Below are 27,686 nucleotides of genomic sequence, written 5' to 3'. Positions count from 1 at the left end.
TTATCCCTTTAATTTGTGTTTGTTATTTCTCTTACCGTCCTGAAATGTTTTCGTCAATATATATATATATATATATATCTTTTGAGAGAGTACTGTTACAATATTAGTAATCCCTTATCAAGCACAAAATAAAAATAAAAAAAGGAAAAAAAAGGAAGAATTTCGAAGCAAGAAAAAAGGCGCGAAGATCAGATTAGGCCCAAAAGAGGGATTTTTTGTTTCAGGAGCTCTCCCTCACCCATTTTCCGACCACCACAAAGGAGATTCCCAAAACTCTAGAGAGAGAGAGAGAGAGACAGAGAGAGACAGAGAAGCGCAATGGAGAGAATTCACGTAACCCTTCGCACTCGCCCTCTCTCCTCAGAGGACGCCAACTCCAGTCCGTGGCGTATCTCCGCCAACTCCATTTTCATCCCTAATCACTCATCCAAGTTTGAATTCGGTACTTTGACTTTCCTCTCTCTCTCTCTCTCTCTCTTTCCATTTCTGATTTCTTTTTGGTTTTTTTTTTTATTTTTTTTTAATATTTCCCTTTGCAGATCGGATTTTCTGCGAAGATTCTAAGACCCAAGCAGTTTACGAAGCTCGCACGAAAGAAATCGTTGCCGCAGCGGTTCAGGGCAGGGTTTTAATGGTATTGATTTTAGATGCCCTCAATTCAAATTTCTAGTGAAATTTCAAGTTTAAATTGTGTTTTTTTTTTTTTGGTACTACAGAAAAATTAATGTGGAGTTTCCTTTGATTTAATTGGCAGGTACTGTTTTTGCTTATGGGCAGACAAACAGTGGGAAAACTTATACCATGAGAGGCTCAGCAACGGAGCCAGGGGTAATTCCTCTAGCTGTCCGTGATTTGTTCGACATAATTCAGCAGGTACCGGTTTCGATTTCAGGGGCTTTATTTTTTCTTCCAATTTTTTTTTTTTTCACACCAAAACTTTGCACATAAAATGATGAAACTAGCGAGTTTAGTAACTTTCTATAGATACTTTATGGTTGTTTTTAAGAAGCTGTGTTTTTAGCCTTTAGCACAAAAATCCCATATTGGCCGTTAGTGTGCTTGTCTTTGTTATTGCAATTGTTTATATTGTATAATGTTTGGGACTCAAAACTTGTTCACATGGTTGGTTTAAGATTCAGAGCAATTCTTGTACTTTAAGAAAGCTTGGTGCTTTCCTTTGTTCTTGTTTCTTGGACATATGCTTGGTCCTCGAATGTGTTTAGTTCCATAAGACATTGGATAAATTATATGCAAATGAAGCACGTGTGAGTGTCGGATAATGAAATAATAGTAAAAGGAAGTAAAATTGAAATTGTTGTTGAAATATTTTGTTGTAGTTGCACTTTACGTTTTAACTTCTTTTATGCGTATTTTAGGATGTAGATCGGGAATTTCTTCTGCGAATGTCCTATATGGAGATATATAACGAGGAGATAAATGATTTATTGGCTCCTGAGCATCGCAAACTGCAGATTCATGAAAGTATAGAGGTACATTTTTTTTCTCTATAGAAGATGTAAAGTGTAAACCACTGTAATTGTTTGGCACTACTTAGAGTACTATTATTTCTCTTCATATTTTCAGAGAGGAATCTATGTTGCTGGGTTGCGAGAAGAAATTGTTGCCTCTCCTGAGCAAGTCCTTGGTCTCATGGAGTTTGGAGAATGTAAGTTTGATGCCTTATATTCTGTTTTCTATGCAAATTCTAAAGCACTATTTGATAGCATAGCATTCTTATACACTTCTCTAAATGCATCCCATGTGGCTTAGAATCTGTTTGTTAACATATTTAAGTAACTGTGACCAAAGTTGTTTCAGTAATGGCACTTAAACTCATTCCATTTCCAAAGGGGTTTTTTTTTTTTTTTTTTTTTTTTTTTTTTTTTTTGTGGTTGTTGTTGTTATTAGCTTCCTGTCTCCATGCACCTAGAAAACTCACACGTTATATATCTATTATCCTCGTGTGCTTAAGCACACAACACAAACCTCCCCTTAAATTGGTAGTTGTCAAAATTATTCAGTTTGATATGAATCAGTTGTTAGATTTATTAACCAAACTGTTATGGTTGAGTTGTTTTGTCCTTCAAAATTTCAGCTCATCGACATATTGGAGAGACAAATATGAATGTCCACAGTAGTAGATCCCATACTATTTTCCGAATGGTAATGCCTGTATATTCGTTCATTCTTGTTGATTATTGTTGATATATGGCATATTGTGTCTTTTCACCAGTCTACCTCATGTCGTTTCTGTCAATAGATAATTGAGAGTCGAGATAAATCAGAAGATGAAGATCTTGGTAGCTCTTGTGATGCCGTTCGTGTTTCAGTGTTGGTATGTCAATTCAAAGAGAATCAATCTTCTTTCCCTTTCACTTTGTTTGGGTTAAATGTCTATTCTTTTTGCAATTTGAATGAACAAATGGATTTATTTTATTTTTATTTTTAGTATTTACTATTTCTTATTGAATGTTGTTTCTTGTTTCTAGAATTTGGTTGACCTTGCTGGTTCGGAACGTGCTGCAAAAACTGGCGCAGAAGGTGTTAGGCTCAAAGAGGGTTCCCACATTAACAAAAGTTTGATGGCATTAGGAACAGTCATTAAAAAATTAAGTGAAGGTGCTGAGAGTCAAGGGTATGTTGTGCAAGCTATTAAAAGGCAGCCTACTGGTGGTCAAAAGAATGTATTCTTGGTACTAATATTTTGAGATGAAACTGATGTTATTTCATATTTTATGCAGGGGTCATGTGCCGTATCGAGATAGCAAGCTTACGCGCATCCTACAACCTGCTCTTGGTGGAAATGCAAATACGGCTATAATATGCAATATCACACTTGCACAGGTATTATTGTACCACTGTAATTGTCGATTGATGTTCTGGTTCAAAAAGTATTCTGGTATCTTCTTGGTTGTGCGTATTCTCATAGAATTTGCATTTGATACATCACCTTTCAAATGACATCTGTACATATGTTTATCATATAATTTTTTTGGGTGCTTAACTTAATGGAAAGTTTAAATGCAAGAACCCTAGACGAGAGGTATATGATATTATGATTTGATGCTGGAGGCTTTGAATTGTTCAGCTGAACAATCAGCCATACTTTTTTTGAAATTTGGTTTTGTTGATCAGATTTAAATTATAGTGCACTTTATGTTGGTCTTAATTTTAGTGTATGACATATGGCTTCCTTTTTGTCAAATAGTTGAACTGGGCTGCGGAAAACTGTTTTTGGTTCATAGATGTAGGCTTTGTTTATGAATATAACATCCATGGGTTCTAATGAACTATCCTGCCAATGAACTTCAGTTCTTTTCTGGGCAATGCAAAAGATATTTTTAGATTGGTGAGACTTAGTGAATTTTAGTTGGGCTACAAATCTCTCTTTTCCCTCTCCCCAGTTTTCTTCCTTGAATTGGAAGTTGACATTTTTCTTTTGAAGATGTTATTTCAATTCGAAATGGAAAATATATATCTTGATAGCACGGTGTTACTTTATAATGCTGTCAAGTATACATAGGTACTGGACTTTCTTGTTTTGATATAGTCCTCAGGCTAACAGAGAAACTAGGTGGGTTGACAGGTACAGTGTATATGCTTCACTCGAATTTGTGGTGTTAACATCAGTCCCTGACACTATTTTGATATGCACTTTCTATGGATGGCCTTGTTAATTTGTCTTGGATTTGTGAATCAAAGTTTGTATTTTTGCTAGTTTTTTTCTTTTTTTTTTAATTATCTTCTCTCTTTTATTCAATAACAAATTTGCTTTTGCTTTGTTGGCAGATTCATGTAGATGAGACTAAAAGCAGTCTACAATTTGCAAGTAGAGCTTTACGCGTTAAAAACTGTGCTCATGTCAATGAGGTTATGCTTCAATTTAGCTTTCCGTTGTTTTTCTATTTTTCTTTAGCATATATTCACTGTTCTTTCGCAGATATTTTAATACTTAGTATTTTAGGCCAGTCCATTTTTTCAATTGCTTGTGTTTCTTTCATGAATTGCAACCTTTGTTTTTCTTTATGGCAGATTTTAACGGATGCAGCTTTGCTAAAGCGACAAAAGAAGGAGATTGAGGAGCTTCGAGCCAAATTACAGGTTGGTCTCATGTTTATATCAGGTTTAGTGATTTAGTCAAACTAATATCAGATTGAATGGATGCATCTAAAATATTATTTTTTAACTTATATCTGTTCCAGGGTTCTCATTCGGAACATTGGGAAGAGGAGATCCTCAATTTGCGAAATACATTATTACAGGTTTTAATTGTTCGTTCTAATTTACTGTAATATGAAGTAGGAAGCATGTTCTTGAATTACTACTCTTACCTTGTAGACTGAGCTGGAAAGAGAGCGCATAGCTTTGGAGTTGGAGGAGGAAAGAAAAGCCCAAGCTGAATGGGAGAAGATGGTGCAAAAGCAAGCCAAGAAAATTGAGAATTTGAGTTCAATCGTTTTGTGTTCAAATAGGGATGAAAATCGAGATCGTGTTCGCAAGGTTTGTATTAGGAAAAAATTAGTTAAACGTCCTGTGTTCTTGAATTCTTTTACAATCTTATTTGAAACAACATGTTATAAATATTAATTAATTAGTTACTATTTGAATATTGTAAACCGGCAATGTTACTCCCTATGGAGGAAAAAGTTATTGCGTGGATTGAGTTATATTACTATGTTATTTCTATTGTTTAATAAAAGGAAATACTCTCGTGCAAGTAATAATTTTTGCACTATGGTTCGTTCAGTAGTTGTCCAATATAGTGATATGACTTCCTTTTAGACATTTGATTATGACTTGTTTACATTATGACTTGTTTACATGACTTTTAAACTGTGATTAACTCTTGCTTAAGGGTTCATGTCGTGATTGTCCAATATTTTAACGGCTTTTCCTCTAGGCATATTGTATAAACAAGACTCATTTAGAAACGTTATTCTATACACAGTTGATGTTTTAGAATCATTATTTGAGATGCATTATTTCAAAATAAAAAAGCTTTGCTTTCAAATCAACTTTTCTTTCTTTTCTTTCTTTCTTCCTTTGTTTTGTTTTGTTTTTTTGTTTTTTTTTTTTTTTTTTGCCCCTTAAGGGGCAATGTTAATCTGGTATCACATCATATGCTTACGGAAACAAAATGGAAGATGGCCTCCATGCTTTTATTACTTTTCCTCAACAAACTACTTTTGCGTTGCAACTTACAGGTGAAGTTAACTTGTGCTATTCCCAAGTGACTTCCTATGTATTTAAGTCAGAAATGTATATTGAACAATTTGAACTTATTTGGGTCTTTTCTTTCATTTTTCCTCTTCCTGTCCTTTGCTACTTTATTGGGTATTATGACTAATATTTGTATATCAATATTCATCTTCAACCTATGAAAAATATTTCAGCTTTCTTTGTACTCGAATCTGTGTGTTTGATTCTACTAACTTTTTCCTTTTCTCACTCTGTCTCTCTTCATTTCTCCCTCTGTGGTTTCTGTTAAAAGTTTTCTTGTTTACAGCTGCAGGACAAGAGGCGGGATACATGGTGTGCTGGTAATCTTTCACGGGAGATTCATGGAGAGGTAATGCTTGTATCTTCTAATATGTGTGATTAGATAACTGATAATGTTGTATTTCTTTCATTAAACTTCAGGCTCCAATTATTTAATAAATACATTAGACATACGTTAATATTTATATCATGTGACTACAGATGCCGATATATTTCATTGGATATTCAAAGAAAGATTTGTGTTCTCTAGGGCATTTCTGGCAACTGTAACACGTATATCTTTAGAATAAATTATCTTGCCTACTTCTGGTTTCACTGTAACAGTCTGACGCGACATATATGTTATTAATAACTAATACTCTGAGCACATTTATGCTGTTAGAACTCTAAACTCTCTCTCTCTCTCTCTATATATATATATATATATATGTATCTATCTATGTATCTATCTATCTATATTTAGTTTTCGATGATTAAGAAATTTATTAGTGAAAACTCTGAGAATACAAAAAGGGAAAGGACAACACATTCTCTTAAAACAACAGAAATAAGGAATGCAGAAATTTCTCCAAACGTTGTGTATTCCACAATCTCAATAATGCAACGTTCGTAACATAAAGACTTTTTGTTTTTTTTTTTTTCATGCATTTTCAGGTAAATTCCTCCATGCAATATGAGGCTTCTGCTATAAAACCCACAAGAACAAAGCGTGATATGGGACCACTTCTTCCTTTTGAAGAACTCATGAGCAGCATTCCTGAGGAAGAAACCTGCAAACAGGATGAAGAATGTCAAAGGAATGCATCTGAGGAATATAAACTTCCTGATCCATGTGCTCTATTGCATATAACAAACAGGAGAAAACTGCCACACAAAAAGAAAAGCTCATCCACTGTTTGTAACCTTGCCCTCTCCGATACTTTTTGTCTCGTCTTTTTTTTTTTTGGTCTAATTTTGTTCTTTTGTTAATTTTTCACAATCAAACCTTTCACATATGCTCGTCTCATTTATGGCAGGACAACGAATTAGCAGATATACAAGTAGAATATGAAGATTTGCTAATGAGATTTGAAACGGTTGTCATTTCTTCTCAGTTCCCATTTTCGTGTGGAACTTGATAAGTGTGATCCTTATTTGATTTGTGTTTTGCACGCAGAGAATTGAGAGTGAGATAAAAATTGATTGCTTGACAAGAAAACTTGCTGAGGTTGGTGCTAATAAGGAATGTTCAGCATGTTGTTTCAATAAAGTTACGATTAATGGGGACGGGAATGTCGATTCAAATGAGCCAGAGGCTAATCAAGTGATCAAAAGTCTTAAAGAACAGGTTTCTGCTCTTTTTCCCCCCTTTTCTTGTCTATAGATCTTTGTGTTTGTTTCTTTTTATTATCTCATTGCAATGTGTAGCTAGTACTGTTTTAAGATATATGTCTTGTCTTTCACTTCAGTATTTGCCATCTTTATCTGTCTTCAATCTTGCAGATTAAGATGTTGGAACTGGAGAAGGCTTCAAGCCAGCAAAATCTGGCCAGTGATGTTGAGCCGGAAACAGAGCAAAGCATGTGCGTCGGCTCCCAAGAGAAGTTTGAAGAGGTAAGGTTTGATTTCATTATTGGCGTTATGTGATGGGATGGATATGTTTCTCATTTAAAATAGGAAAAATATTTGAAAGTTTATGAGCTACAACTTCAGTTTCTTACTTCCAGAAGCTAATATGTTTCTTCGTTGGATCATCACAACACCAATTAGAGTTCCTTCACATTGAAAAATTATTGTGCTCTCTCTCTCTCTCTCCCTCTCTCTCTTTGAATTTATTGAAGCATATTCAATTTGAAGGGCTCTTGGTTGATAAACGATGTGGGCTGAAAAGGTGGTGTTGGCCACTACTATGGCTCTGGTTGCCAACATTTCGAATACTTGGTGGATTTGGTCCTGCATCATATTTTCTTCCGAAAGGAAGAATTTGAAGGTGCAGTTTTAATTTAGCAGGCGATGTGTTGCATATGCTAGATGCTTATTCATTCTCTTCTTGTTCAAGAAATATTTCTCAAAAAACCGTTTGTATGATTTAAAAGAAAATGTAAATGTTTCATCTTTTGTGTATGTATTAATTTTTGGTTGGAAATTTCTTGTAGTAAATTACATCTTCTTTGTAGAGTTTGTGTGCCGATTCTAGCAATTGAGTTTGAGATTTCAATGTGTGTGAACACATTGTGCACACTAGTGTTCTTGTCAGAGAGATCGGTTCATTCTTTCTTGGTCAATACATTTTCCATGTACACTTGTTTTCACAAGGTTTGGTTAATCACTTCAAAGGTCGTGAAGTACAATTGTTTCCTTTACAAGCCTCACTGGCTAACCTATGACAACTTCTTCTAGGAGGAAAATTCTGCTTTTGTGAACAAGCTGTTTAGTGAGGTCCAAGATGTGATTTTTGAAGTTCAGGACTCAAAAGTTGTTATTGAGAGTATGACTTCAATTCTGGATGAGGTCTCCAAGACTTTTTCTGCCCTAATTGAGACGTTCCTTGTGAGTATTGTTGAAACATCTTGTAATGATTATTCTACTAACTACTCTCTAAGAGGCGGGAGCCTTGAGCTGTTAAATTTTCTTCCTTTCATTTTGTTTTCTGAAGTTTATATCCATTGTTCTATCTTATGATTGCCTAAAGGTTGAAAACTGTTTGTTGCAATACAGGATTTCAAGGCTTTGATGCGTCAGAGTAATCTTCAAGAAAAGTCAATTATTAGTAATTATGAGAAGCTAAACTCTTGCTTGATGCAGAAAGTTTCTAATCTTGAGAATGAGAAGGTTGATCATGTACATTGTGAATAAATTAAGATCACTCTCTTCCCTTATTGAAAAGAATCCTAACTATTTGGCTGCAGTCTCTTTTGCATGGGCAATCAGTTGATCTCCAGAACCAAATTGAAGAACTTAAACTACAAGCTCAAAACTCTGAGAATTCTTTGAGAGTAAGTTACAAATGTAATATGTGTAATTGATAAACACGTTTATGTGCATCGTAGGTAAAATCATGCTCGTTTCTGACTGCATGTTTAATAATATTCCAGACACTTTTGGAAGAACAAGATTTAGAAAAGGAAGAATACCTTTCTTATATTCAAAGCCTCGAAAGGGAAATATCAAGTTTTTCATCATGTTCCTTGGCAAAGGAGAAGGAAACATTGAGAAAAGATCTTGAGAAAACAAAACTGAAGCTGAAAGATAGAGAGTTTAAGCTTAAGAATGTAATGCAGGAGAAAACCAAACTTGAGGTTCGATATTGCATACCTAGACAATATCTTATTTTCAATTCCAATAATTATCTTGAACTAATTTTCTGCACACTCCTAGGGTGAGAACGCATTTGCAGAAAGAGAAATAAAACGTTTGAACGGTCAGAATTCTCTTCTTGAGCGTGAGTCATTTGCTGGTAGAAGGCGTGAGTCATTTGCTGGTAGAAGGCGTGATTCAGTTATAGATAATAATTCAAAGATGTGTGACCCAAAAAAGTCAAAAGGACTAATTGGTTCTTTTGATGAGACAATACAGGTAACTAAAGTAATGTTTAATTCTTCTGCATATGTAGTATAATATCTTTGATTGTTAGATTTTCTCATGTGTGTGTATTTATAATTGACTATCAGATTGATGATACTATCTTTCCAATTCATTAATGCGAAAATGAACTTCCTATGAGTCTACGTGCTATCTTTTATGATCCAAAGCTAATTTACCTAGCTCAAGCTTAGAATTTAAGATAAACTTCCTATAAGCTAATTTACCTATCTTTTTGCACATAATTTTTGTACTTATGGTTATTTCCTTTTTATGGTGCAAGGAGGAGTACAAAAAGATGGAAGTGTATGCATTTGAAATGGAAACAAAAATTGCTTCTCTAGAAGATCAGTTATTAGCTGTATGCCGAGAAAAAGAAGAGACTTTTTCTAGAAGTGAATATTTGGCTTCTGAATTAGAAGTTTTGTCTGAAAAGTTGAATACTTCGAACTCGGAACTGAATTTGTTACAGGAAGAGGTTTCAGGCCTTGTAAGGCATTCTCTCCTTTGTTTTTTAGCTTTTGCTTTTCTTTTATTATATAAGAGTATGAAAGGTAAAATTAGATTATATGTGTTATACTTGGAAATTTATACTCAAATATCTCTATCTGTTCAGAGGCAGAGGTTGGAAGATTCTAAATTGGAGCAGCAACAAATGGAGACCTCCATAAAATTGTTGGTAGAAGAGAAGGAAGAATTGGCAATGGTAGACTAATTTTGGCTTGAATTGCAAGATATCATTTGCGAATTGTAGTCTCTTTGCGTCTTCTAGTGTTTGAAAATTGCTTATCTATTAATATTTGATTTTGCAGCAACTTTCAGATTCCCTTTTGGAAATGGAGGAGGTAAAGGCCATATGGGCTGCAAAGGAGAGGGCTTCTGTTCAAGCCATAGAAGAGAAAGCTAAGTTATATAATACAGAGATTGCATCACTATCAAATGAAATATCTGAGGTGAGATTCATATTTAATCCATTAACTGATCTGGAAGCGCTTGTTTGCATGTGTACATAAATGAAAATGTATAAATTATTGATCAAGTTTATGGCCCCCTCTGAATATCATGTAATTTTTCCTTTGCTAATCTTGTTCAAGATAATGCAGCTGGTTTGGTTTGGAGCATCGGTGTCACCATTTGTAAATAGAAATAAGTTTATTTCTTAGTCTATTAAGACGTTAGAAACTTAATTATAATGGTCTACTCATTTGATTTGACAATTTAAACTTGCACCCATCTCTTGGCCGGTAACAAAATCTTTTACTCCAATTTTTTTTTTCAATAATTATCTATGTTGTTTGTGTTACTATTATCTTTTTGTTATTACTATTGGTCTGCAATTGCTATCAATATTGTTTTTATAAATATACACTATTCTCATTTGATTTTGCTATTTTTGGCTAATGAAAAATCTGAAATGAAGGCAGAATACCTTGTTTTTCTCTCCATGATTAATGTGCCGTTAAATGCATTCTCTTCTCCCACCTCCATCCTGGCCTTTTCTTTCCTTTTTTTTTTTTTTCTTATTGTGAGACTTATACCTCCAGCCTTCGGTCTAAATAACATATCAACTAATCCAATTGTGGTTCTCTTTGTTCGTTTACTCTTTTGTAATAAAATGCTTGAAGTTTGCATACAGACCTTTTTATCATACACTTACTGATTCATGGTTAATCTGTTTTTTTTTTTTTTTTTTTTTTTTTTTTTTTTTTTTTTTCCAATTATTGTCATCTTACTATGTAAGGTGAGAAATGAATTGGAATCTCGCAGACAAGAATGTGAGATGCTAAGGGAAAGATTGACATGCTCTGAGGAAGACCTGGAAAAGGAAAAAAGCAGGTTTGGTCTTTTAGCTACTCTTAGCTCTTTTAGCGTTTGGTGAGGTTTGGACATTTCATTGAAAGTACAACAAACGAAACATACAAGAAAACTAGGATAAGGCCCTGCTGACAAAATAAAGACCAGAACAAGAAAACAACTAACCACAAATATCCTTTCAACTAAAGAGTATCCATAAATTCCTTGGAAGATGAAACCCAAACAGAAGACCAAAAATTTCACTCTCCTAGAACAAAGCTAAGGCCGCATCACAAAATATCTTAACGAATCCTTTTAATTTGTTTATTTTTTGGTGGAATTATTTTTAATTTGGTTGCAGCATGGAGAAGTTTTTGGGAATCAATCAACCGAAAAGTGATGTAGATATTGAGATTAAACAATCCCATGAGGTGAGTTGTTTGCTTTGCTTGTAGATATTGGATGGTTAAAACATCCACAACTCTACAACTATCTTAAAATGCGAATAAATTTTATTTTATGTTTTTAACTTTTTGGTCATTCAACTCAAATTTTGAGATTGTTGGCTTGGATAATCGTCATTCTTGTCAGGAAGTGGATATGCTTCAGAAGGATCTAAGTTCCCTGAAAAAGGAAAGAGAAGATTTATTGATTCAAATTAGAGAGTTGCAAACAAGATCAGATCTTTCCAATGATTTCGAGGTTTTGTTCCTTTCCCTTTGCATTATTGCAGAACTAGTTTTCTTAGACAGCTTTTAGCAATTGAACAACTTGGATTAAGTCCAGAAAATTTATGGGATTTTATTTAACCAGTCAATTGAACAAATTTATTTGTTAGATACCGCCTAGAACCATGTCATAATGAAACAAAACAGTTTTTCAACAATTGGTAAATTGCTTGGACTTGAAATTTTGACACAATTTGGGTTGCATTCGACTTGTATGAACTCGTCCATTGATGAGATTCATTTCACATTTACTGTCTGAATCTGGTTGCCACCCCTTGCTTTTGGAATTGAATCCGCCAACGATTCCATTTTTTTGGGTCTCAAGTCTCGGTATTGCCCCCATCTTGTAATGCATAAACAGGATCAAGTGAACAGCAACAAAGAAATGGCAAAACAAAGAATGAGGCTCAGATGGACGCAGAAAAAGCTAGACGCCTTCCGTGATCGGTACGCAGAGATGGTCAAGGAGTCTGATCATATGAACAAGAAGTATGAAGAGGCTGCTGGGAAGCTTAAGGAACGACTGGCATCAAAGGGAATTGAGGTCCTTAACCTCAAGAAACAGCTTCTTGCTGCGAACGGCCAATGACCAAAATCTCGTTTGAGGGTTGTTGAATACTACTAGTTAGCAATTTCTTAATTTTTTTCTCTCCTTCCTTTTAAACGACTTTGTAATTAATATTTCAATTGAATTTATGTTAAGGTTTTCTTTTTTGGGGGGGTAAATTCGGTCTTAAAAACTTAAATTAGAGTTACAAGGCCTTACAAACGAACTCTTTGGACTTTGAAGAATTAATTCCAGGAAAATAGTAGAAAATATGCCAATATGAAAAACTTAAAAAAGTATATAGGTCAATTTTTAGTTATAGAAATTAATAGGCTATAACTTGTCAAGTTATGATTCATAACCAGATAAGTTATGAACAAACTTGTCAAGTTATGGTTCATAACCAGACAAGTTATGGATAATTATGGATAATAACTTGTCAAGTTATGGACGAAAACAGTAATTTGGCCTATTTATTAACTTATGTAAATTATTGGCCTATTAATTTTAATTCATCTCAAATCTTGACATATTTTTCTCTTTCTCCCTTAATTCCACTTGTAAAATTGACATATAATGTGTAGATGAGCATCTCGCAGAATCTCATTAATTGCTCTTGACGAAAGTTGGCTCGCTTATTATATACATCATTACAATGATTTATTTTGATGATCCTTAAATTCATAATTTTTTTTCCCATTTGCATAAACTCGTCTAATAAGTTCAAGCTCAAATTTGTATGTCTAACATTATAGAAGCCAACATGATGCTTTTTAATTTTCAAAAGGACTTGTTAAAGCTTCCACATTAACTATTGGCATTGTATCATCGTGCCTCCAAATTTTTATTTGTATCATCCGCTCCTCCAAATTGTTAATTTGTATTAGATTTAGTTTAGAACACAATTCATTTCATCTTCTGTAAAACTACAAATTTTACTTGACATTATGTCGCCGGTACCATTCAATTTGCAGAAGTCGTTGCCCTCTAATTTTAACGTGGCGGAATTTGTCGGAACGAAACTTGATAGTGAGGTTGCCATGCTTTCAATGGGGTCTTGAATGAGATTAATAAAGGAAAAGAAAAGCAGCTTCCACGAAAAAATGTATAGATTTTCTTCTTTTCATAACTCAAATTTATTTATGTGAGAGAAAATAATATAGTAAAAAGTTGAATTTAAATTTTTTAGGAGAGAAAATACTAACAAAAGAGTTTGAGTTGCAAAAAGAATAAAGTAGTCCCCTTTTTTAACGTATTACATTGTTCAAAAGCGAATGATAATTCAAATGCTTAACTATCATGGTTGCATTGCTTAATGAGTTGACTTATATATCAGTGAAGAATTTTTTTTTCCCCGAAGTAAATGAAGAATATGGGATATATTTCCGAAAATTTTTATTGTAGGGTGCATGTTTCCCTATCAGTAAAGAACGGAACGGAATATAAATCCTTAGATGACAAATCAATTACTTGAGATGCTGTGGGGAAACTAAAATAAAGAGAACTGTATTCACCATACTCTTCTCTTAAAAAATGTTAAATAATGACAATTGTTGGGGCTCTTTTGTGGCGAGCTTGTTGGTGTGGAAGGTGCGGATTTCGTGACCTCTTTTGATTAGACCAGATGGATTTATTGTCAGGTGTGAAGAGGTGTCCAATGGCAGATGACACAAGCACAAATAAAGGTCTTTTAAATCGTCGTTATGGACTTTAGATTTGAGTGTGCCCGGAAAGGTCGTCTTTAGAGTCAACAAAATTGACCTCTGCTGGTTGGGCTAAACCCAAGTGACTCTGAGGAAAGTGATTCCGAGGGCAACATCCTTTGTGATTCTAGCTCCGTAAATGTGAAGACTTTCATGAGAGGATATCCAAATAAGCCAATGATGAAGGAGATGAACATAACGAGGCCCTGTTCATTTCACCGATTTGAGTTTAGAATTTAAGTTTTGTTACAGTACAAAACTCTCAGAAACAGTCACATTTAACTTTTTTACTACAGTAAAAAGCTCTCACATAAAGTCACATCTAAACTCGAATTAAAAATTCGAATTAACGAACTAAATGGATCCCAGTTTGTGGAAGAGGTTTTTATTGGGCTTGTGGTAATGTAGAGGTGTCCATGTATGTCTCGCGTTCGGTGGGGCAGTCTTTGTCATCAGAGGTGGGGAAGTATTTTGTAGTTGTTTTTTATGCCATTTTGAGCTTGGAAATTGTAAATGTGCGTGTTCTGAGAGGTTATGGGGCCTTGTTATTATCCAGGCTTCTAGTGCATTGTAGGTGATTATGGTGGAGAGAGCTTCAGAGCATTAAGGTCTCAAGTGGGAAGAACGCCGGGGATTACTTGCTCGGAGGGACATTGCCATTGCCGGAAACCGTAGAGACGGAGAGTTTTGAGTGAGCTATTGGGCCGTTTGGTAACGTTTTTAAAATAATTTTATTTTTAATACAAAAGTAAAAATGAGATTGTTTTGAGAATTATTTCAGAACTGATTCTGAAATTACGTTTAGTTAATTTTTTAAGAAATTATTTTGAGTATAATAAAAAAGTAAAATCGTTTCTTATTATAATTATTAATTAATATATTATAACATTATTGATAAATACTAGAAAATGAAAAAAAAAAAAAAATTTTAATCGTTTTTTAATTTATTCACAAAAATCATTCTCACTATTTTTTATTTTCGTTTTCGTTTTTAAAAATTACTAAATAATACGGTTTACAAACCGTTTTTATTTTTATGTCTTAAAAAACGTGTAAAAATATTTTTAAAAATAAGTAAAAATTAATTTTAAATGCACTCGTTATGTTTGGCTTCCTCTATGGGTTTTGGTATGCATTTTTTGGGTAGAAAGGGGATTTTATAAGTATTTGGTTGAAGCATTTGGTTCGGTCATTTTCTGACATAGTCACTGAATGCATCCCAAAATGAGGAAATTTTAGACATTTTTGACTTCCCTTTTTCAGATATTTTGGAGGGACTGAAGGTTTGACTCCTTGGTAAGATGAATTTGGGGAGTTGCTTCCCTAAGATGCCACTTTCGGTGGCCTGCAAATAGAGGAACCGTGAAGGAGAAAAGAGAGTCATTTCAATTTTCGTATAAGAGGCTAGAGTCCTATTGATATATTATCATTTGACCACATGAGAGAGAGGGAATGTTGGATTATTTTAATTGGTTTGGATTTGGGCTGATTAGCTTCATTAGATTATTAGAAAATAGTAAAAAATAGGTCAATATTAAAAACTTAAGAAAGTATATAGGCTAATTTTTAGTTATAGAAATTAATAGGTCATAACTTGTTAAGTTATGATTCATAACCAGATAAGTTATGGATAAACTTGTCAAGTTATGGTTCATAACCAGACAAGTTATGGATAATTATGGACAATAACTTGTCAAGTTATGGTTCATAACCAGACTAGTTATGAACGAAAACAGTAATTTTACATATTTATTAACTTATGTAAACTATTGGCCTATTAATTTTAATTCATCTCAAGTCTTGGTCTATTTCTCTCTTTCTCCCTAGATTTTTCTAAGAATTGGGCTAAGGAAATTAGATATTTTGGTTTTATTTTCTTCTCAATCCATATTACTTTAATTCTCCGTATCTCATAAGTGGATCACAAGTCTAATCAGACGAAACAATAAAGATTTGTTTACGTTTCTTAGCCTTCCAAACCACGACCCACTTAAACATTCCCGAGACGTGACCATGACTTGGGCCGTATTGCGAGATATGAACTGGGTTTGTGCCTTGCAAAAAAAAGGGGCATCAACAACCAACCAACATCAATTTTTTGATATGTATAGCATCAACTCTCCCCTTTCTTAAGAAGTTTTGACACAGGTGCTTTGAATTAAGACTTTCCTCTGCTCATTAGATCTAGACCGCTGGTGAATTAGTTAGTCAAATAGAAGGATCTTTGTGAAACCATAACAATTGCTTGGACGATCACCCTTTAGCAAAATTTTCTCTTAGTTTTAAAATCTATTAAGAACTATAACATTTTGCATTTATTGTAACTAGTTATATAAAATTTTCAGTTATCACATTTAGTTATCATGTGATAAAAATGTGATTCAGAATCATTTTTCAATTTTAATGTCAGGATCAAAATTATATAAAAAAAACATAAAAAATCATCAACATTTAAACGCGATGATAACCATAATTTTCAACCCAAAATACGTCTTTATTCTTCATGAATTATGCCAATATATTCGATTGATTTTACCATTTCATAATCATAGGAGATTTGAACCATATTTGGTATTCTTTCAGTTCTTTTAAAGGTCACAAGGTGCATATATTGTAATCCGGCCGAGTCATTCGCAAAGATGACCTTATAATGTAGTTCAGATCAAGAAGTAAAAACAGGTATGCATAACGCATAAGATCCACCATTCGCAGCACAGAAAAATGCATACACAAATGTCTCACTATTATTACTAAACTCTTACTCTTCTGGTTTCCTCAGAGTCATTTGCCTCGATCTGTCTCTCATACAGACTAACAAAGCATAATGTACATAACCTCTTCATATGAAGCTAAGATACAAAACTGTACAAAGAGAGCAACCTTTCAAGTCGTTGCTCTTAAGAAATATGGTACTTCAAACCTGGACCCCAATCCTCTGAGCGACCTGCATCAGCGAAAGGTGGTGAGGAAACTGATGCATTCATATGAAATAGACAATTAACGATGATGTTAGGAATTACAAGGATGGATGTCATAAAAGAGGGGCGAAATAGTTGGATCTTTCGTGACTCGCTTAAACTATTTTTTCTTTTTCAGTTTTAAACTCGAGTAGTTCAACTTGAATCTTTAAATGGAGAGCCAAAAGGAAAAGAGAGAACCAAAGATATACCAAACTAGAAAATGCTACACAGTACAAAGCATACTCATCTTAGCCTTATCCTAAGAGAAACTGTCTTTTGAGATATACAACCAATTTTCTCATAAAAAAATGACAACGAAATTCGTTTCTTCGTTCTTTAAATTTTCTCAATATGCAAGTTGTAATTCAAGTGCAGGAAGAAGCTTTAGAAATAATTATAAGGTAGTAGGAAAGGGACAATCATCTTTTCCTTAGAAGACAAGAAATCAAAATATTCCCATTACTCTGTTCATAAAAATCCTTGGAAACATTATAAATAGCATAAGATAATCACCATCATGGGAAAAAGTTACTAAGAGAACAAGAGAGATAAGCAGAAGGATATACATACCTCCTTAAAGGAGTAAACGTCACTTCCCCAAAGCCAAGCGTCGCAACCAGCATCTCTAGCACCCCATATGTCGTTTCTTCGGTCATCCCCCACATGCACAGCCTCTTCAGGTTTTACCCTGAGTAACTCGCAAGCCTTTAGAAATATAGTTGGATTTGGCTTCTCTGCTTCAACCTGTTCATGAGAGACATCAACCAAGATGTATTTACCAATCATACATTTTGTACTGAAATCTTAATAAACTATGGACAAAGAAATATAGTTGGATTTGGCTTCTCTGCTTCAACCTGTTCATGAGAGACACCAACCAAGATGTATTTACCAATCATACATTTTGTACTGAAATCTTAATAAACTATGGACAAAAATCACGTAGTATTATTTCACTTACTTCAGCTGAGACTGCGACAGCATCAAACCAATGATCGCAATCTAGAGCTCGCAGCAGAGGTCTCAATCTAGTATCAAAGTTTGACACAATAGCTATCTTTACACCCGCTTTTCTTATAGCTTTGAAAACATTCTCCGCCTCAGGATCACAGAAGTGCCAAGCCTATGAATAAGAACAATAAGAAGAAACAACACTAAATAATCAGCACTTCTACAAAGTATCCAAGGGGATAAAAAACAAGGAAAAAGAAAAAAATAAGGAGAATTTCAAGGCAGGATATGAAAAAACAACCTATTGGTGGGACACAATAATGAACCGTCAGATCTCATTTGAATAAAATTGTGTGAAAATTGAACAGAGATTGATGGGAACTTTGACGGTTTAGAACTATATCTTAGTATACTAGCGCATTTTTTCATTTCCTAACACGAAATTCTCCAGGAGACAAAAGAAAATATAACACTTCTACAGAGCTACTCAGAGAAAGTAAGTTAATGGCACAACCTTGTTAGTGGTGTAGTAGCTATATAATTCTTCAAAGTATTGAGAATCAGAACAACCAGTAGAAGAGCTGACAATATATTGCCAGAAGGGCCTGCCATCATTAACATATCTGCAATATAACCAGACAAACAATAGTCTTTTTCATATAAGGATCAAAGATCATTTTAAAACATGACTCAAACGATTCTAATTTGCAATTATCTTAAAAAGGGTATGAACCTCTTCAAAGAAAGTAAAAATAGTCTAGATTCACAGGAAACATCGAAAAGCTACAAATGAATCCAAAACCCAAAGAAAGGAAAAATGTTTAACCACCAAATGAATCAAAAATTAGAAAAAGCGCCAAAATATATAATTTAAAGCCAAAGAAAGGTAAATTTAAGAAAAAGCAAAAGGGAAAATACCTTAGCCGAGATCTACCCCAGGGCTGCTCATAAGCTCTTCTGTAACGGTTCAAAATCTCAGTCTCTGAGTACTCCACCCCATACTTCTCCCCAATCTGTCTATATATCTAGAACAAAAATAAAAAATAAAAATAAATAAATAAATAAAACATTTAGTACACAAAAAAACAAGTCAAAAACCAACAAAATCATAAACACAAAAAAACCAGACAGAAAAAAAAGACACTAAAAATGAAACATAACCCAGAAAACCATAATTAAAAAAATAAAAGAAGATCACATAATTTTGATACATTGATAATATTATTTGTATATGTGAATGAGGAAGAAGAGAAGAGAGAGAGAGAAAACTTCTTCCCAACCGGTCTATATACCTAGAGCCAAAAAAGAAAAAGTCAAAAACCAACAAAATTATAAACACGAAACACCCAGAGCGCCCCCCCCCAAAAAAAAAAGACCCAAAAAACCATAAAGAAAAGCAAAGAAGATTACATAATTTTGATATATACACATATGATTGGTATATTTGAATGAGGAAGAAGAGAATATGTAGAGAAAAAGCTTACTTGAGCCATGGGCTGAGAAGGAACAACAAGTGTGCCAACAGCATCAACAAGCAAAGCCTTGTGACTGATTTCACCATACAAGGACCTCCTATAATCCACATAATCCTTCACACCCAAAATCTCTAATCCCACATGGTGTCTTGAACCCACGACCTCGCACTCACCAGAGGCCAAAGCAGAGGAAGAAGAAGAACACTTAAACGACATCAAATTTGATGGTGAATTGAGCGCAGACCCGCCATTGGAGCAAGACCCAGATCCCGAAAAAGGTGGTTTTGTGGCGGTGAAGCTGCTCAAGAGCCTAGAGAGCTTGGTCCTTGTGGTCGTCATTAGAGCCATTTTGTGAACCTCATTTGAAGGCTTCTATAATACAGTTAATTGTTTCTCTTTCTGGGGGCTTCCTTGTTGTCTTGTCCTTTTATAGGGTTGATGGATGATTCAGTTTGGGTTTAAGATCCTTCCTCAAGGTGTGGGTGAGCTGTCGTTTTTTGTGGAAATGCCCTTGCCAATGGGAGTTGAAGTTATTTACCATTATGACCATTTTTTAAGGCCAAGAACAGAAAAATATTTGCGCGCACTACCAAATCCAAAATACCATAAAAATAATAGTAATGTTGACTTTATATGTTGTATTTATGTTGTGAGATTTCTTTTTTATTAGTGTCTAGTGCTACCACGGCCTAAGACCTAAGGTCTAGTGAGACGGGGTCAGTGAGATGGTTTTTTTAAGGGTTTTTTTTTCCTAATTAAAAAAAGAGGGTTTGACGGCACATTTCATGTTTTTTAAACCCTTCCACTATAGCATTAATCACATGAATTATGGAGTACGTAGAAAGGGTATGAACTCTAATTGTAATGAAATAGAATATTGCCTAGTTTTGAAATTTTTGCATTTATTCACTTTCAAAGAATTTGTCATTTATTCTTTGTTTTTTTTTGGTAAATGCTATGATATTAGCAAGCCACTATTAATTATTTTTAAGGGTCTGTCTTCTGGAGTACGTAGAAAGGGTATGAACTCTAATTGTAATGAAATAGAATATTCCCTAGTTTTGAAATTTTTGCATTTATTCACTTTCAAAGAATTTGTCATTTATTCTTTGTTTTTTTTTTTTTGGTAAATGCTATGATACTAGCAAACCACTATTAATTATTTTTAAGGGTCTGTCTTTGGTAGGCCGTCCTAATAATATGATTAGTTTTCTGACAGTTGAATTTGGTCAAAATCAAATGAGATTAAAAAAGTATGTTTTTGATACAGATCTGAAAAAAATAAAACTACTGGTAGTTCTATTTAACTGATCCTATGGGAGAAACTCCATATTTCCAACTTGTAAAATTTTAATTGGATTAATTATTTTTAATTTAAAGTAGAAGTAAAAGGATTTGAACTAATTAGATTTAATTAGAGGTGCATATTTTATTGATTTTAAATATATATATATATATATATTAGTAAGGCCTCCAGGAAGAAAAGAACTTTATTAAAATGAGTCGAAAACGGCGAAGGTACAACCAAAGGTCCAAGGACCAAAAACTGGGCATACAAGCAGACTCGAAGAACCCACTCGAGAGTCCATGCACCGATCGACGAAGCTAAACGAAACTCTAATCCTGAACCCTGAACGGAGCTAAACTCCTATTGTCAATGATCCTAACAATCACAGAACACCCCACATTGACCCATTCTCGACACAAGACACCACCGAATAACACTAGAGGCATTGGGAAATCATCCTCTAGACCAAACCCATCACACAAATACTATAAAAATACTAAACACAGCACAGAGGGTCGGTGGGGAGACCACCACCCCTATTACACCAAACACAGAGAACAAAACCAACAGAAAACACAAAGTATGAGCACCACCACCACAACGATCCGTGAAGCCGAAGTCCCTCCATGCCAACCTCCCACGGGCCCCAGCCACCTAGCTCCGGCCGCCTAACCACTGGAGAGCTCTGAAAGCCCCTCCACGAAAAACCCCTTCGGGCGTCCATATCCGCCCCATCTCACCCACCGCCGGCGGCACGAAAGCCCCCACCATCACGGGAAGGCGCCTAAACGCTCGCAGACACCGAATGGCGGCCAAATCCACCAAAGCCCACGGCAGCAACCCTTTGTTGAACCAACATCAGCCCCCACCGACCCAGCCCGATTCCAACAGCAAACCAAGCCTCCCTCCTCCTCCGCGGACCGACCCAACCCAATTTTAAATAATTTAATATCTAGAGTACGCCCCTTGTTTTTTTATAAAGACTTTCTATCACATACTTTCTCATATTTTTTAACCACCGGTGACGGTAGCATGGTGACAGAAGAAGCCTACTTGGAGGCTTCTCTGCTGCCAGGTCAGGAGTTTGAGTCTTAATAAGCGCGTCTGCCAACAAGTCTATGAGCCCCTATCCTGTTGGCTGATGAAGTCATAGGGCCATGTCCTTTGCTATCCCATCGTGGTTCCAAGGGTCTCGCTTGCCTAATTCTCTTGATTGGGGGTGAGGACACCACCAATTCTCCTAATTTTTTTCATCAAAAAATTCATCATACTTTTTGATAGAATGATCACATAAACAATAATTAGTTACTGTAATTGTGATGTTACTCCGATTCCAACAGCAAACCAAGCCTCCCTCCTCCTCCGCGGACCGACCCAGCCCAATTTTAAATAATTTAATATCTAGAGTACGCCGCCTTTTTTTTATTTTTATAAAGACGCCTTTTTATTTTTTATCACATACTTTCTCATATTTTTTAACCACCGGTGACGGTAGCATGCTGATAGAAGTAGGCTTCTCTGTTGCCAGGTCAGGAGTTCGAGTCTTAATAAGTGTGTTTGCCAACAAGTCTATGAGCCCCTATCCTGTTGGCTTATGACTTATGAAGTCATAGGGCCATGTCCTTTGCTATCCCATCGGTGGTTCCAAGGGTCTCGCTTGCCCAATTCTCTTGATTGGGGGTGAGGACACCACCAATTCTCCTAATTTTTTTCATCAAAAAATTCATCATACTTTTTGATAGAATGATTACATAAACCATAATTAGTTACTGTAATTGTGATGTTACGTAATTAGGTTATTAAGAAGTGGTCATGTTTTGATTTGATAACTCAATTTAGCTTTAAAAATCAATAAAACACATAATTATTTAGTTTTTTTAGATACATCTGTTAATGCTTCAAAGACTAAAAATGGTAGAAAATTTTAATATTGGCGCTATAAATTACCATATTTCGATGTTGTTACTTCTTAGTCACAAAGTTGTAAATTGTGGTGTTTTGATCAGCATGTAGATATGCACGTAAATAACATTGTTTTATGCTAGGGAGCCTATACATAAACTATAATTTTATGGTAGATTTAGACTCACCCTTATTTTTTTTTAGAAGAGAGATTTTTACGGTAGAGTTTGAAAAAATATTCGTCAATAAGAATTCTGTTTCGATCTGTCATATTTTTATTAAATTGTTTAGCTTTATTACTTATTTTATTTCAATGTGATCTTGTTCAAATATGATGTTTAAAAATGTTGTGTGGGAAAATGTGATGGACACCTGGACCAACGGTGCCACGACACGTGGCTATACTTGCTTTCCGCCGAGCACTCAACCACCGATGCTTCGTTCCCCTCAAGATCAGCTATAGAGCCCGAAGATGAAATTCATGATTAGGGCGACGACCCCATGAGACGTCGACGGTTGATTCCGCCTGGGTCGAACACGATAAGATCCCTCGACTGCAGAAGAGATCATTAGGAGGGGCGAGAAAGGTTAAACAACCATTGACGACGAGGGGAACGTCCCTTTTCGACATGATAGGTTACATGCAAAGATAAGAGAAGTCTGACAGCATTAATTGCATACAAACCGCACCCCCCAGGGGATAGAAAAGCATTACGGAGACTCACAGAGCCGTAATAGAAGACTAATTGGTTGAGTGAACAGTACTGATTAGTGGGCTATGTCTGGGCCTAGAGCACTTGAGTGTTCCTACCTACGAAGGAAACCCACCCAGCGAAGGAAGTCCGAATATAAAAGAAGAAGGACCCCAATAGGAAAGAGGGGAGAAAAATTCAAAAGGAAAAAGAACGAGGGAAAGAGAGAGATAGTATTCATTGTAAACTATGATCTCTACAAAAGAAATATAATATATACAGTGGATGTAGCTCTAATTTTATAGAGTGAACCACTATAAAATTCTTCTTGTTCATTTACATACAGTTCGTTCAAACATAAAAATACTTAAATCAAACTAGAATCCACACTTTCATTAAACCCACAAGCCGGTAATCCTAAGGGTAACCCCAAGGTATTCCGGCGGGTTTATTGTTGACGAATCCAACCATCAACAAAAAAACATAAATTTATTGACCTAACTGAAGGAGGTCCTTTTTTATTTTTAAAAAAAAGGCCTTTCTTTTTCCTTTTATGTTTTCAATAATTTAGTTGTCGTTTAAGGCTTTTACTTTAACGTGTGTGAAAATTTGCCAACTCCATCAAAATGAAGCAGGAGTTTATCTCGTGAAGAACCAACAAGTGAAGATGGGGCTAAACCTTTTGCCCCAACCTGTTTGGGAGACTGGTACTTGGTGATTCACAAGCAATTTGTGTTTGCTCATCACTCCCTTGCCTCCTTTTCACTTTGTCGCAACTTCTTTTTTTTTTTTTTAAATTTTAAATTAAGGATGAATCTATGATGGCATTGAACTCAATACTTTACCATGGAAATTCATTTTGATAGATACTATATATGTTTTGGGTTGTTCATAAGTATTAAACATTCATTTTCGATCTCATCAAATATACAGTTGAACATTTCAAATATATCAAATTTATATCTTGAACTAATCAATTTTCAACTTTAATCATTAAAAAAAAATGTCCTTGAAGTGAACAAACAAATAGAAAAGAAAAAAGTTAAGAAAATTTAATAATAATAATAATAATAATACTTTCTTAAACTATTATTTAATATTTTATGCATGACTGGGGCATGATTTCCTGATTAATTTAGCTAATATTGGGTAGAATAGTAAATAAAACGAAAAACATGTCCAAAAAAATTGAGCGACTATATGCAGCGTACGAAACTGCAAACGTGGCAGTCATTGGGGGCAGTTAGATCCGCGTCAGCCAAAATTCCAACATCAAACATCGACCATATCGCAAAATCACGGGCCCACCTTCCGATCATACACATGTGGGCCCCGCTTTCATTTCATTATCTATTTATTTATTAATTATTATTACGACTTCCTTTTCATGATTCATCGCCGGGACCCTATACACTCAAAAACTAGTCTTTGCTCTTCCACATATTGGATTTCGGCCTTTTGTGGCAACGAGACAAATAAATGAAATTTAAGAATAATTATTTGAAAAGAAAAGGCTAAAAAGAGACAAAAGTAATGCCTCGTAACCAATGTATGTAGGAATTATTATTATTTTCTTAGAAAGCTTACTTTAAAAAAAAGTTGGTTTATTATGCTTCTTCTAAAACAGTTATTTATTCGTACGTACTGTGATTTCAGGGGGAAAAAAAAGCAAATTATGAAATTCACTTTAATAATTTGACTTGGGGAATTTGACGTTTTGAGCCTAAACCCTAAAAATAAACGTTCGATTCATGGATTTAGAATCATAATTTAAAATCATGATTTAGAATCATTCTTAATTTATATATATTTTTTTATGAGAGAAAATACTATAACGAGTCACAAACTATGATTTAAACCATAGCACGAATCTACCAATCAAACGCATTTCTTACTTTTGAACCCAAATCTGCCCTTCAAATTCAAAAAGTTTGATCTCAATGTCACCTTTCTGGCCAATTTACTATGAAATTGTTAAACCCCCTAACTTGAAAACATTTTTCCAAATATGGATTAGGGTTTCTGATTTTCATAATCCTAGACACACACTAGATATTATTAGAAGCAAACAAGAAAAACCTAAGAAAACAATTGAACCATGCAAAACCCAAATTGGCATCCCTTGTTTCTCTCTTTCGGGCGAGGCATAATGACGGTCATACGTCTTGAGATCTGTCATGCATTAACATTGAACCCATTGCCACTGTCACAAGATGAATATGCATTAATGCTTTATGTGAATTTATTAGTGGAATCATACAAAGGATTTAAAGTATTCAATACTATTTGAAATGACATACGAGTTTTAATTAGGAAAGGAGAGAGAAAGAAGAAAGGAAAGGAGAAATAGAGGAAAATAAGAAGAAAAATAGAGAGTTCTATTTATCTTTTTAAGCAATTTGAAATAAGTAGATTTTTCACTGCATTGCTTAAATAGTAGTATGTTTTTAATGAAAAATTTCAGCTTATATATGTTATTGTTGAAATGCTTTTATGAGAATGAGATTTCAAAAGTGTTTTCTAGATATGACGTGAAATTTTGTGCTTATTATGAACTAAGATATGAAAAAGGGTCGATTTTTTAAGGAATAAGAAATTCTAAGATAAGGGTCACATGAAAGAGGTTGTAATAACACAATACTAAAGTTATACAAAAATGGCCTTAATGTTTAAGAAAATTATTTTTAGAAGTGGTAATTAATTTATGATTTACTTACTGAACTATCGCTCATATAGTTCTTGTGATGCAAGTAAACTGTTAGATAGAAGTTTCATTTGACAGTGTGAGAATGGTAAGAAGTCCCATGACGAGTTTAGAGATCTTTACAATTGAAATTTGTAATCCTATGAATTTTGTTCGATGATTGAAACTGTGATAGATACTATTTTTCTATTATGAGTATTATTACTCTAATTAAATTAACATTTCTCTCAAGTCTAATAGTTTCTGAGCTCCTAATTTAGGAGGGGCGTTACAAACATATAAAATGATGTTTCATAATATTTGTGCCAAAAATGCTATTGACATTGATGTTGACGTTTTTATTGAAGAGACGGTCTTATCTATAATTTTGAAGAGAAAAGTACATAATTTTCATGTATAGGCCTATAATTATTTATGTCATTTTAAATATTTAAGTGCCATCATGACATTTTATTTTCTCTTTATAAATTAAATGATAATTATTTATTTTGTAATAGAGTGACATAAATAATATATATTTTTTATTATTATGGGTGGTATTTCTGATTTTTTTTCTCTAATCTGAATAAGACAGTATCACCATGTTGGCATTTTTGTGTCATTAAAAAAACAATACTGTTTCTTTCTTTAGCTATTAATCTTAAGCGAATATTTTAATCTATCGGCCGGTACGATAAATGTAAGTTTTTTCGTATATGAAATTGTAACTTTTAGTGTAACACGATAACACTGAAGTAAGTTTAATATAAGATGACAATAATAAAATAATGTCATAAGACCGCCCTTACTGATGTTACAATGACAAACAAAAAGAAGTTGTTATATTTACAATACTGGTACAGTCGCCGAACCGAAGGCCTTTCCATAAATCCTATCCATATTTATGTACCTCTCGAAAGTTTTAAATGTGCTGTGTTCAGAATTATTTTTGTTTTTATTTTTCACATTTTTTAATAACAAAAAATAAAAATAATTTTAAATCAGTGTTTGACATAATTAATATATAAAATAAAAAAATTAAAATAATTTTTTAATTTAGTATAAAATGAGAGAAAAATAAAAAATGACTTTTAGTCGTTTTTTATTTTTATTTTCTCCTCTCTCGAACAGAGAGAGACATTAATAAATTTTTTTATACTGAAAATAATCTCTTGATAAAACTACCAAACACATTTTTAAAGATAATTTTTGTCAGAGATTAAAAATTTTTTCATTTCTATTTTCATACAAAAAATTATTTTAGAACGAGTTCTAAACACCCAAGGTATTCCGGCGGGTTTATTGTTGACGAAATCTAACCGTCAACAAAAAAAACATAAATTTATTGACCTAACTGAAGGAGGTCCTTTTTTATTTTTAAAAAAGAGGCCTTTCTTTTTCCTTTTATGTTTTCAATAATTTAGTTGTCGTTTAAGGCTTTTACTTTAACGTGTGTGAAAATTTGCTAACTGCATCAAAATGAAGCAGGAGTTTATCTCGTGAAGAACCAACAAGTGAAGATGGGGCTAAACCTTTTGCCCCAACCTGTTTGGGAGACTGGTACTTGGTGATTCACAAGCAATTTGTGTTTGCTCATCACTCCCTTGCCTCCTTTTCACTTTGTCGCAACTTCTTTTTTTTTTTTTTAAATTTTAAATTAAGGATGAATCTATGATGGCATTGAACTCAATACTTTATGATGGAAATTCATTTTAATAGATACTATATATGTTTTGGGTTATTCATAAGTATTAAACATTCATTTTCAATCTCATCAAATATACACAGTTGAACATTTCAAATATATCAAATTTATATCTTGAACTAATCAATTTTCAACTTTAATCATTAAAAAAAAATGTCCTTGAAGTGAACAAACAAATAGAAAAGAAAAAATTTAAGA

The 27,686-nt window shown here is 34.0% G+C and overlaps 2 protein-coding genes across 2 annotated transcripts; one reads left to right on the top strand and one right to left on the bottom strand.

The window, feature by feature from the left end:
- Nucleotides 1-117: 117 nt before the first annotated feature.
- Nucleotides 118-12,271, top strand: LOC21402313 (kinesin-like protein KIN-7O). The gene is given in 30 exon segments (XM_024173568.1): nt 118-442; nt 540-625; nt 733-873; nt 1,377-1,490; nt 1,585-1,666; nt 2,096-2,163; nt 2,261-2,335; nt 2,490-2,635; nt 2,742-2,844; nt 3,790-3,870; nt 4,033-4,101; nt 4,203-4,262; nt 4,339-4,500; nt 5,507-5,569; nt 6,154-6,393; nt 6,516-6,578; nt 6,656-6,826; nt 6,982-7,092; nt 7,879-8,028; nt 8,197-8,310; nt 8,388-8,474; nt 8,574-8,777; nt 8,857-9,054; nt 9,344-9,550; nt 9,677-9,766; nt 9,873-10,013; nt 10,802-10,896; nt 11,216-11,285; nt 11,446-11,556; nt 11,944-12,271. Coding segments are annotated over 30 exon segments (3,654 nt in total). The 5' UTR covers nt 118-318; the 3' UTR covers nt 12,172-12,271.
- Nucleotides 12,272-16,432: 4,161 nt separating this feature from the next.
- LOC21402312 (haloacid dehalogenase-like hydrolase domain-containing protein 3) lies at nt 16,433-19,665 on the bottom strand. Its single transcript, XM_024173575.1, has 6 exons — nt 19,228-19,665; nt 18,662-18,768; nt 18,258-18,366; nt 17,754-17,915; nt 17,363-17,536; nt 16,433-16,776 (listed from the first exon to the last, which is right to left on the bottom strand). Exons 1-6 carry the CDS (start codon nt 19,564-19,566, stop codon nt 16,747-16,749), a joined length of 921 nt encoding a protein of 306 aa, XP_024029343.1. The 5' UTR covers nt 19,567-19,665; the 3' UTR covers nt 16,433-16,746.
- Nucleotides 19,666-27,686: the final 8,021 nt, after the last annotated feature.

Source organism: Morus notabilis, unplaced genomic scaffold (genome assembly GCF_000414095.1).
Source record: "Morus notabilis unplaced genomic scaffold, ASM41409v2 Scaffold583, whole genome shotgun sequence".
Taxonomy (NCBI): Eukaryota; Viridiplantae; Streptophyta; class Magnoliopsida; order Rosales; family Moraceae; genus Morus; species Morus notabilis.
Note: the sequence above shows the minus strand (reverse complement) of the source record. Positions and strands in the feature narration are given on the sequence as shown.